This window comes from Pundamilia nyererei, unplaced genomic scaffold (assembly GCF_000239375.1).
Source record: "Pundamilia nyererei isolate P.nyererei 1_Seehausen unplaced genomic scaffold, PunNye1.0 scaffold00127, whole genome shotgun sequence".
In the NCBI taxonomy this organism is placed as follows: domain Eukaryota; kingdom Metazoa; phylum Chordata; class Actinopteri; order Cichliformes; family Cichlidae; genus Pundamilia; species Pundamilia nyererei.
Genome location: NW_005187528.1, coordinates 896,857 through 908,536, shown reverse-complemented (window position 1 = coordinate 908,536; position 11,680 = coordinate 896,857). Strand labels below are relative to the sequence as shown.

At 38.5% G+C, this 11,680-nt stretch overlaps 1 protein-coding gene across 1 annotated transcript in view; it reads right to left on the bottom strand.

The window, feature by feature from the left end:
- The window catches only part of nf2a (NF2, moesin-ezrin-radixin like (MERLIN) tumor suppressor a), a 28,973-nt gene that overhangs the window by 8,328 nt on the left and 8,965 nt on the right, over positions 1–11,680 (bottom strand). The window contains exons 5-13 of the mRNA XM_005743075.1: positions 6,971–7,039; positions 6,461–6,543; positions 4,916–4,991; positions 4,209–4,343; positions 3,787–3,861; positions 3,526–3,639; positions 3,068–3,190; positions 2,583–2,800; positions 969–1,074 (exon numbers count right to left, since the gene is read on the bottom strand). Of these exons, the coding sequence (XP_005743132.1) occupies positions 969–1,074; positions 2,583–2,800; positions 3,068–3,190; positions 3,526–3,639; positions 3,787–3,861; positions 4,209–4,343; positions 4,916–4,991; positions 6,461–6,543; positions 6,971–7,039 (999 nt within the window). The remainder of the gene's footprint in view (positions 1–968; positions 1,075–2,582; positions 2,801–3,067; positions 3,191–3,525; positions 3,640–3,786; positions 3,862–4,208; positions 4,344–4,915; positions 4,992–6,460; positions 6,544–6,970; positions 7,040–11,680) is intronic.

The window sequence follows — 11,680 nt, the reverse complement described above, 5'->3', positions numbered from 1 at the left end:
TGTGTGTGTGTGTGTGTGTGTGTGTGTGTGTGTGTGTGTGTGTGTGTGTGTGTGTGTGTGTGTGCGTGCACAGGCTAATGAATGTGGAATGTGTGGGTTTTTAACATGTTGAAAGCCCTTGTGTAGGCTGCCTGATGTGGTGCCTGGTCTTATGCAAGTATCTCCTGTTCTGTTTGGCTTTGTATGAAAACAATTGCATGTGTCAGTGTGTGAACATGTGTGTTTTAAGGAGTCCAGATAAAACTGGTAACCCTATATGCTCATGTCATATTTAAGACCCACAACACACAATTTTCCAGATGGGGATGCATTATCATTCTGTGAAACTACACTGCATGTGCACCAGCACCACCATTTGTTGATGGTTTTCCACAGAAGATATTTTCTCTCTGTGTCACTTGTTATTTTTTATGGATAATCTTTTAGGAAATTATACATAAAGTATATCAAAGAACTATGGAGGAAACATAATCTTTAGAAATATAAATTACAAAAAAGTATATTACATTTAGAGTGATCTTTATAAACACAGAGATGCAATGAATGGTGTATTGGTTATTTTTAAGCAGACATTCCTTTAAATTCTCAATAATGTATGATTATGCTGCTTTTTTTGGTTTTGCATGCATGTAGGAAAAGTGTGTTGGGGTTTGTGACATCATTTTGTGCTTTAGGATGTCATGAAGGGCATATCTTTTATCTTTTCTGATCCTCTGTACACAGATCAAAAGGTAAAATGGTATAACTGATTCGGTAATATGAGAAAATATATGGTCATTTTACTTGATTATTGGCTTACTGATGTATTTCTGAAAACAGATTGTGAATAGTTTCAGCCTCCCTGTTTGATCGTGAACACTCATATCTGACCTTTTCAGATACTATGTACTGCATGAATTACGTTATCTACCTATGCGTTTGAAGAATATGTGAAGATCAAGCCTGTGTGTGTGCCTTGGGTCAGTTACCACATAGACAGCCTTGCTGGTAATCTCCAGCAGCTTGTTTTTTGCTCTGCGCTCAGAATCCCTGGCTTCCAGCAGGTCCTGTTTCAGCTGCTCAGCCTCCTTGGCCCTGAGGTATAAACAGACAGAGAGATTGATACTTTATTCTTTTGTTCACCTCCCAGTCCTTCCAAGGAAACAGAATTATCTAAACCAAATCCAAAAATTATCTTACATAATTGGTACATTGGTACTCAGTGAACCTGGAATGTCACTTTGTTATTACGTAGATGATTGATGTATGACCCCAGAAGACAATCATTCCCGACTCCATTATTTCACCATCGAGTATCCGCACAAAGATATAAAAGTGTTACATGCGAGAGATTACATTTCTTTTGATTGTGTTCCTGAACATTCAGCAGTTGTGGGGGAGCTACGTGCCTCGAGGGTTTGAGTGGACAGAGTCATTTACATGTTGAGTACCACAGGTTTAAATTTTCTCTGTTGCAGAAAAGTGCTCATCCAAAAATTCCAGTTACTGAGAAGTGGTTAATGGTATCCATTTGAAATGATTGCCTAATAAACTGTGAAGTAGAGGCTTTAAAGTGATATTCTTAGTATGTATATTGTTTTTGTATGGAAATGAATTGATCGGCATCTATTAAGTTTTATAAAACCACTCAGTCAAGTCCCACTCTCTTTATATCCATCTGACTGCTACCGAAATAAGAAAAGTCAAGAGCGCACGGTGTACTTGATTGATTTTATCTACTTCAGGAAGTTTAAAAAAGAAAATGTCAAAATTGCTTTGCAAGGAAGAGATAAACCCAGATCAAAAAATACACTTTTAGTATTGTAGAACTTACAAGTACTACGGTGTTATAAAAGAGACTCTTTGACAGGGACTACCACCATCACTTGGTATTGCTACTATCCGTTAACTAGCACAAATATTAGTACTTCTAGTTCAGATGACGTGCCTCAGACCAAAGTAGTGCAACAGAGTGACTCAAGCTGCAGTGCAGAAAAAAATGCCTTTGAAATTAAAATTTTAAACAAGTTTTAAGTTCTTATTTTTTGATGTGCTCCTGGGCCACTCAGGACTTCATTGTTATTCCAACTAGAAATTTTAAAAAAGGATTTATGACTGTGAATGCAAATTAGTGTAGCCATGATCTTGATCATTTCTTTCCACAAACAGACAGGCATATAAAAACCTAACAAAGCACTCAAAACCGCCCTTTTGGTTGTTTCTGCAACACAACAGGTGCCTCAAGGAACACTGTTTACTGTTTACTATAATGACATATACACCATATGCACGTGCACACACACACACACACACAACCACAGACAAACAGGCTTGCAAAGTGACAACAATACAATCCTTGCTGTTGCAGCTGGCAATAAGGAAAAACAACTCTTGGGAAGTTAGTGAGATGTGGGAATAAGTTATTTATATCTGAAAATTATGTACTGTGTGCAAATGTCTGATGTGGATACAAAGAGAGCGGATTTGAGTGAAATGCTGCTTATTGAGCCAAAGCCACAAAGCTAAACAAATACACTGTATAGTCTCCACAGCAGGACACACTCTACATTTATCCACCCAGTCCTCCTTCTTCTTCTCCCCACCTCCTTTCGGACTCCTCAGCCATCTTGAGGGCTACCATCTTTGCCTCCAGCATCTTCTGTTCCATGAGTCGCCGCTCTTCCTGGCCACGGATGGCAGTCACTTTGATACGCTGCATCTCTGTCTCAGCCTCGGCGGCTTTCTGGGCCAGCAGCTTGGCCTCCTCCTCTGCGATCTGGGCCTTTTCAGCCAGCAGGTCCGCCGTCTGCTCCGAACGCAGCTGGAGAGAAGAAGGAAGCGCAGGAAGAAAGGGCGCAGAAGAAACACACGCAGAAGATAGAGGACAAGATAAGTTAAAAACAGAGAGAAGATATGTCCAAGAAAAAACTGTAACGGGAGGTACATGCATGTACACTCGGAGGAAATTACCTGTAGATATTGTTGATGTTGAGAGAAAATTATTTTGTTTTAAATCTGGCATATACTGCATGTGTCACAGCCATCAACACTGGTAAACTCCAGAACGATCGAACCAACTCAATCTTACCAGTGCCTCATTGGCCATGTGAGCTTCATCCTGCAGCTGAATTAGTCTCCTTTTCAGTTCGTCCCTGGCTCTCTCCGCCTCCTCCCGCAGCTGTTTCTCCCTTTGCAGACGTTGTCTTTCTACCTGAATTATACATACATATATATTTAGCAGTGTGGTAAAACATAAGATTACATGGTGGGGGGAAATGGAAACATGTAAGAAGACAGATTAAAAAAAAGATCTGTTAACATAAAGGTGGATAGGTAACTGAAGTGGAAAAGATGATGCACAAAAAGACAATGTGACAAAGCTTTACTGAAATACACCAAAGCAGCAAAAACTATGTGATGACATGGTGTGACCACGCCATTTTTATTAGAGAGAAATCAGGTTCAAATTTGTGTTTGTATTTGACTAGAAATTTGGAAACAAGTTCAACCCATTCTTCTGTTTCTGTGCTTTTCTATTACCGGTACCTGTTTTCTTGCCCTCTCTTCTCTGGCCTGAGCCTTCATCTGCTGTACTTCAAGCGAGTCCACCCGCCGCCGGCGCATAAACAGGTCGTGGTTCCCAATGCATAGCTGGAGGATCTACATAACAGAAATGGTTTACAAAACTCTAATTTCCCACTAACTACTAGTATTTGTCTTTATGTTTTTCAGCCTACTCAAGTGTTTTGATGAAAAGCAGTACTTACTAATCATGGTCAAAACAACTTGAATCTCAGCTCAACTCACCAGCTTGTTGACTCTTAGCCGTGAAGAGTTGAACTTGAAAACGTTGGCTTTCTTATCCAGAGGTTTGATTGTAAACTAAACATTGAAGAAACAAGAAGATGTATTATCAAACATCAATAATAATTATGTATCGTCAAATGACAAAATAAAAAAAAACACACCTGTTCTGTAAGACAGTTTCTTTGGAATCCATAGAAACACAACAGGGAATTATTTTTTTTCTCCTATTTTAACTGATGTTTTTTATTGTAATGTATTATCAATTATAAACTTAGATAACGTAAGCTTAACATAATTCATTAAAAGATTGAAAACCGACACTGAACAGTGGTAGCTCTCACTCCTATACTCCCATGACTTCAATTACCTTCTCTTTTGTCCAAATAATCTATATCAAGACGTTAAACTGCAGATTTTCCCACCTCTTTGTCGCTGTATGAGATATTGCGAATCTCATTCCAAGGAAAGGAGCACTTGGGTGTCAGCTTGTTGTCTGGCTCGTATATGTGCAGCCCCAGGGCATCTACTCCCAGGAGAAGATCTGTTCCCTTTTTATTCTGAAGCATATCAGCAGAATAAACAAAGCTTTTTTATTACCCAGCTGTTCAGGGCCACTGGCAAGCAGCTGTGAAACCACCCTTCCGGCCACCATTTATTTGTACCTGCATTAAACAGTAGTGGCTTTGTGATGCTCCTGCTTGCCAAAACTTTTTGCTAGATTTGTGATAAACAATGCCAGTTGCTAGGTGTATATATGCAGTCTGTGTTTGTTAATCTGAAAAGGAATGCTTGAAAACTATTTACTTAAGTCGGGTTTTACTTTTTGTTGATACTTCAAAATGTCTTGGCTTTTAGTGAACACACTGATAAAGGCCATAGCCACCACCAGTGGATTACTTTGTGTTACAGGGTTGTTTTTGTGATGACTCACCTAGAAAATACAGAGCTAAATAGCACTATATTTAACCTAAAATATACCTATTTCTTAAAATATAACTAATAGAATCAAAAGGCAATCAGTTAAGTCAAGCTATTCTTTAATTAATAGCAACATGGTGAAACTGACACACCTCCAAATCCCTTATATCACCTGCTTTTGCGATGATGGAGCGAAGCAGCATTGACTCACCCTGATTAAAAAGTAATTCACGCCATACATGTCCAGGTCCTGAGCTATTTTTAAATACTCCATCTCAGCTTCATCCCTAGTTCAAAGACAGAAAGAGAGAAAACGATTGAGAGGGATCCAGAGGAAAGAGAAGAGAAAGACAGAGGGTGGGAGGAGAGAAGGTGCAGAAGTAGAGCGAAACAGGAGATCAGACCTTGTTTCTTCTGCTTTTGTGTGTGGCATCTGTCGTGTTTGTGTGATCTATAAAAACTCTGCCACGCAGCTCTTGCGAGGGTGAAAACATAACCACAGTGCTGACACAAAACACAACTATAATTCCCTAACAGGCTTAAGAGGTCATGCTTGATGGCAAACGAGACTTATTCCGATGCCTCCAAGACTCTAAATACTGCAGGAGAGAAAACAAATGCACAACACTCTTCTCCCTTTCTTTCTACAGTGCTGTTAGCAAGTCAGGGTCAACTTAGCAAAAAAGAAAAAAAAAAGAACATTAGCATACTTTGATGGCTGAGCAAAAATTAGGACAGACTTAGCCCTAAACTTTTAATAGTGTGCTGCATGATATGGGTGGTTGGGAAATTGATGATTTAAGCTTCATCAAAGTTTTAACAGGAAAGAGAGAATTATGCCAAGTAAACAAATTTTAACTAGGTTGGACACTGAGGATCTGAAAAAATAATATGGGAGAGCTTGATTTATGGAAAAACATGTAGAAGCACATAACATGTCAATTGCTTTGATGTGTTTATGCACTAACTTCACGGCTGTACTGAGTTTTTAAAGAAATAGAAATACATGCCAAATCAACCAAAGCAATTGCTTTAGTGGGAGTTCCGGCTATAGCAAGGGTCTCCAGGACGACATCGTGCTGGGTGAGGACCACCAGCTTCCCTCCCACTGATTGGGTTGAGAGGGTTATTGATCAGTACCAGTGACTCAGTTATTACTTTTCCAAGTGCTGAGGTTTATGGCTTTTAGAAATCACTGTCCAGCATTGAACTCACCACCCACAGAGTTGTAAGACACTCCACATCCCTCACACTTGCTCCCTAATCATTTTCAGCTTAGCTCAGTTTAGCGGTGGAGTAAAGTGCAATGGCACAAAAATAGATTTTCATTCTCCTGTCATTTTCGGTTCACTAGAGCAATTAGGGCAATGCAATATCTATATACAGTGCAGTATTTACTCTTAAAATAGCTGCATTCATTTTGCTTCTTATGAATGTAGAGGGTGTTTAGCTACACTTAAATGATGTAAATTCATAAGTTAATGGACTTTTTAATATTAATATTAATAATAATTTTAATTTAATGGAATTTTTTAATAGTATCTATCTAGTAATGCTGCTGAAATAAAAAAAACCTCAGTTCAGAGACAACTGCTATGAAATCCTTTTTGCATTTCAATGTAAGCCAAGTCCAGTTTTACATAAAACATTTCTTGCAGTATCAAGTTTTAGGCACATCCCGTGTGAACTCAAAACTTAAATAGTGCTGATGACTGTGGAACTTCACAGCAGTCCAGTTCAGTGCGGCAGCTTTTACCTAGTCCTACCCCTGTGCTCCGCATAACATGCTGTGATCCTTTCCTCCCACATTTCTGGAGTCATCTGGTACAAGTTAATCACCTGAAATGGAGAGGAACAGATTTAAATACAGAGGATATAACACATATTAAAATGGCCACGTGACCCGACCTCGGATAACCAGAAGAAGGTGGATGGATGGAAAATGCTAATAATGCAATAATATAACAAATATGTCAATCGAGAGTAAACTATCACACCAGATACTTCAGTTCACTTATCTGTAAATTGGCCTTCATTTTGAGATCAACTACTCACCTGTAAAGCCTTAAATTACTGTAATTGTTGTAATCCTATTGAGTTAACAACATCTATTCATAGAAACATACATCAAGTGTCTCCAGGACCACAGTTTGCCATGATCGCACACGCACACCGCCTCACGAGGTGAAAACAATATCAGCTATGCTTTTGTGAACGGTTACAATATCAGCCTCTCTGTCACAGCCGGTAAATGGCCATCACTCACCCTCTTTGGCAGCAGTTCCTCCTCAGCCAAGAAGCCAGGCTTGTGAACAGCAGGGTCATAATCTCCGTACTGTAAAATAGAGCAAAAGTGCCCCAATTGTTAAAATCACTATCCACCTTTCATCCAATAACAGCCAAGACAATATCTCTCCTGGGAGCTGTTCATAAGTTAGAACTAGAGCACCTTTAAGAAAATGGTTTCCTGGACAATGAATGTCATTCATATGCACTGCACATATCAGAGCCCAGCTGTTGGGAGATAGTGTAAATGATGTTATTAGAAATATCTCTTGGACAACTGAGATCACTTATCAGCATAGATCTAGGGTGCAAATTATATTATGCATGTTTAAATAGAGATATAAATGGATTAGGCATCTCCAACTGAGGAGTTGTGGGAATTTGCTCTGGGCTACAGTAAAACAGGTAGAAGGATGTGAATTATACATGCGGCTATAGTCTGAAAAGTGGAGATTTTTTAAAGTAGGCTAATATGAACACTGACTTTCTTTTCTGCACAGCTGTACATTGCTATATGCACTATGCACTTTGTGGTTGATGTAAGATGAGTCTGGTAATGAGGATAACAATTTTTAATCCTATAGTTTATATTTTTGGGAATTACACCAAGCAACAAATAGACTTTACTGTCCCAAAATGTTGATTCTGTTCATCTGGACGTAGCGTTTTCAATGGGAAACATTTTGTCGCTCATCCAAGTGACTTCACGAATCAACTTTCTGAGATTTCCTTACCTGGATGATTGAGCACGCATCGAGACAGTTCTTTATTGTGTGACTACCAGTCACTCAGTTTTTAATATGAAAATATAACTCCATTTAAAAGTTGCCCTTCAACAGTTTTCTGAATCTGTAATCCATCATGCTAACTCACTGATGAGCTGCATCTTTTGTGGTAGACCATTATAGAAAATTACTTTTAAGGGCATCTTAAAGTGCATAAACTGAAGAGAGAAACCATCAAAGTCACCTATGCAGTTCCTGAACCTTGGTGAACAGTACACTGAAGACGTTCTGGGAAAAAGAAAACAAAAACACCCTCGCGGCTCTGCAGAAATCAAAAATTGAATTTGTCCCGTTTCTTCTAATTTTCCACAATTGATGTATGTTTACATTTCGACTGTTATCATTGTAAATATAAGTCAGAAAGGTGTTTTTTATTTATGACATTGTCTTGGGGTTTTCCACTTGAGACTGACTGTGAAACTCCAAGCCTTTGAAACCCTGTTCAACCAAATATCCAGTGACAAGTGCACACCCGCTCTAGCTTGATTATAATTGTTTGCTGCATGGCTTTGTGTACGTTGACGCTGATGAAGGCAAAGTGTAAAAACATTTCCATCACACAATTAAGGGTTGTAAATTAATCAGTGTGTTCCAGTCCCCTGTTTTCTTCTCTGGAAGTTTTCCGTTTCTTGGGTTGAGTAGTGTCTGATCCAACTGAAAGATGACTGAAAACTCTGTTTTTAAGTATTGTGTCTGTATATCTCTTCACATAGAACGCAATGATCTTTTGCACTTTAAGTGTCTATCTTTTGACCATGTGTCTGTCTATAACAAAGTAAAATTAACAAATACTTTGTTTGGTTGTGATTAAAGCTTTAATATTGGTATTTTTATATTATTTTTGTGCACAATAGCGTGAAAACAGTATTTAACAGACCTAAATGTAATATGCCTGCAAATCCTGAACATCACTGCAGTGACTAACAGACTGGTGAAGCCAATGGCCATTTAATTAGATCCCTTTATTTCAGTTTCCCATCTTCCCACTTCTGCTCCCGAGGTTCAACACCTGCTTGTTTGTAATTGCTTCATAATTGATGATATATAGACTTATTAAGGTTTTGTGGCTCCACTGGGCTTCAGCTCAGTGACAGACACGGTGATATTTTGCCAGTGACAATGCTCTCAAATACGTTCTGATTACTTACCTTCCAATTATTTCAAAACAACTCCAAACTACCCGTGGTAATCGACTGTCCAAGATAGCTTTTTGTCAATATCTTTAACTGATGACCGCCAACAGCAGCTCCGCAGTCTGCAACGGCTAATTAATGGACATTATATTCAATAAACCCCAAATACAACAGAAGAAGGGAATTTATCACACTATTCCATGTAAAGAAAACCAATAAAAAATGAAAAATACAGATTTTCTCACACCAGCAAAGGAAATGTTCTATGGATTCAACAATTCTCAGACATTTCTGTGCTAAATGGCAATTTTAAGATGCTTGCACAAAGAGATGGAGAAAATCTTAAACATTGCATTTACTTTAATTACCATGTAACAGTAAGTAGGCCTCAGTATTTAGCTCAAATTACTCATTTACCTAAGTCCAGGCAGTCATTATGATCACATCTTTTTGCCACCCAGCAATTATCTTGGCAACAAAATAAGATTACATATCGACCACGCAAGTGCAATATTTCATGACATCAACACGCTTGTGTCAGACCGCTTCAAACTGCTCTCATATTAGTAAATTAGCTTGATGTTTCCTGGTATAACTGTTTACACTCACTGAGTAAAACCCTACCAAACACATGGAGCACAGTCAGGTAGAGAAGAAGAGTGTTACTCAAATTAGAGACAACTTGTTACATTACTACAAGTGCAATAAAAGCTTTACAAAATGGGTTTATCTGGCTGAAACAACAAGGGTTGAATCTCACTCTGTCTGGCAAAAGCAAGAAGCCAACAGGGAAAGGCTTTGTTCATTTAAGTCATCATATTTAAACATGCTTCAGCCTAACCCATGTGCACTACAGTTGGAATAATATAAGTAACAACAATGACAAATAAATAAAAAATACTTTCTGGTTTCATAGCTAAGCTTTTCCAGTTACTTGTTGCTACAGTGAACGACTGCAAAAGGGGATTAACCTGATGTGTTTCACCAGCTTGTTGTCTATATCATTTTTTCCACAGTTCCCTGCCTCAGTGTCACAAATGTTAATGCTAGATGACCTGACTGTGGCAGGATTACCCATTATAACACTTTGGACAGGTAGAATTTTAATACTCTCAAGGCAAAGCTGACAACTTCCAATGAATACTGAATAACCAGAATTAAACTGAAAAAAGCGACATATTTGAAATCATTGTATCTGTCCCATAAAACCCAGACTGGGATACAACTACAAAGTAAGTAGATTATGGCTCAGGATTTTCAAAAAATATATATTAGTACATCTTTTGTGAAAGCCACCTGTAAAACAGAGCTATTCCCACCTGTGTCTTTCATGCCTTTTAGCTTCTCATATCCCTCCCCACTCAGCACGACACGTATTACAAATGGCCGAGTGATTCAGTCTCATTCCCTACATACCCTCTGTGCCAAAATGACTGCCTGCACATTTTTCCAGGGTGGCTTCTTGTTGAAATTCCATGTCAACACTCCCTTCTAGCACTGCACTTGCTTAGGATATAAAAAAGGACACAGTAAAACTTCTGCAGACCTACAAAGGCTGAAAAAGTATGGACACTGCTGGCTTTACTGAAAGTTTTGGAAAGGCATCGTATCAGATACAGAACCAAAAGATAGAGGGTATTTACATGAACGCAACCACGTAGAAAATGAAATTTTCCAGTAATCTCCCAATAAAAGGTTCAGGTTCAGGTTACTTTATTTGTACCCGTAGGTAGGTCTGGTTTGCAGTTGTAAATCATCGATCCTCACATGCACACTCTCAATACAGACACAACAGACAACAGATAAGCGTAGTACAAAATACTAAAAACTAATAATAGTTTTGAGCATCATGTAATCCACAAAGTAACAAAGCTATCATTTATTCATCTGTGTGATGGCTGCTGAACAAAGCTGTTCTTAAACCTTGTTGTTCAACATTTTGGGACCAGAAACCTTCATCCAGAAGGAAGAAACTGAAACTGACTTTGCAAAGGGTGCAAAGTCACCATGAAAACTCAAACCAGGCAACCGCTGTTAAATATGAATACTTTTAATATCTGTGGAAAGATTTAATACATAAGCTAGGATTGTTCCCTTCACCAGATATCATTTCTTAAAGTCATTTTTTAATAATTGCCCACTGTTTCTGACAACAGCTTTGGATATGTGGTCTCACGTTATCTTTAAGTATGTTCTGATTTGATGCAGAATTCAAAGCTGAATCAATGACTGCAAGCTGCCCAATTCCTGAGGCAGTGACTCAACCCCAAACCATTTTCATCATAAAAGGCTTTTTTCCTGGCATGCCTCCCATGCAGGTCAAATTTCTGCAATCTCTTTCTGGCTGTATACACATGCACTTTCAAACCAGCCAGCAGCTGTGAGAATTACCTGCAGATATTGAGGACATTTTGGTGATCTTACAGACATTAAACAGTGTACTTTTGGGCTGAATACATTGGGGCAACCAATTCAAGACAAGTCTTTTAGATGACTTTCATTCCAGACTCACAAGATTCCACAATCATAGAGTTCTTTAGATGCTGGCATGAAAACATACCACACTTCAATAACTAAAAAGTTGTCACTGGCATCTAGTTTGAACCCTCTAAGTTAATTTTAATGGATCCAAAAAATGTAGAGGTGTACTTACTTTTTTGTGCAACTTATCTGTTTTCTCTTCCCTAATGAAATTCTGAAAATGACCAAAAAATCTCCAGGGCTATTTTCATCAGTTATTATCTAAAAAATAATTATCATGGTCTTGGTCCA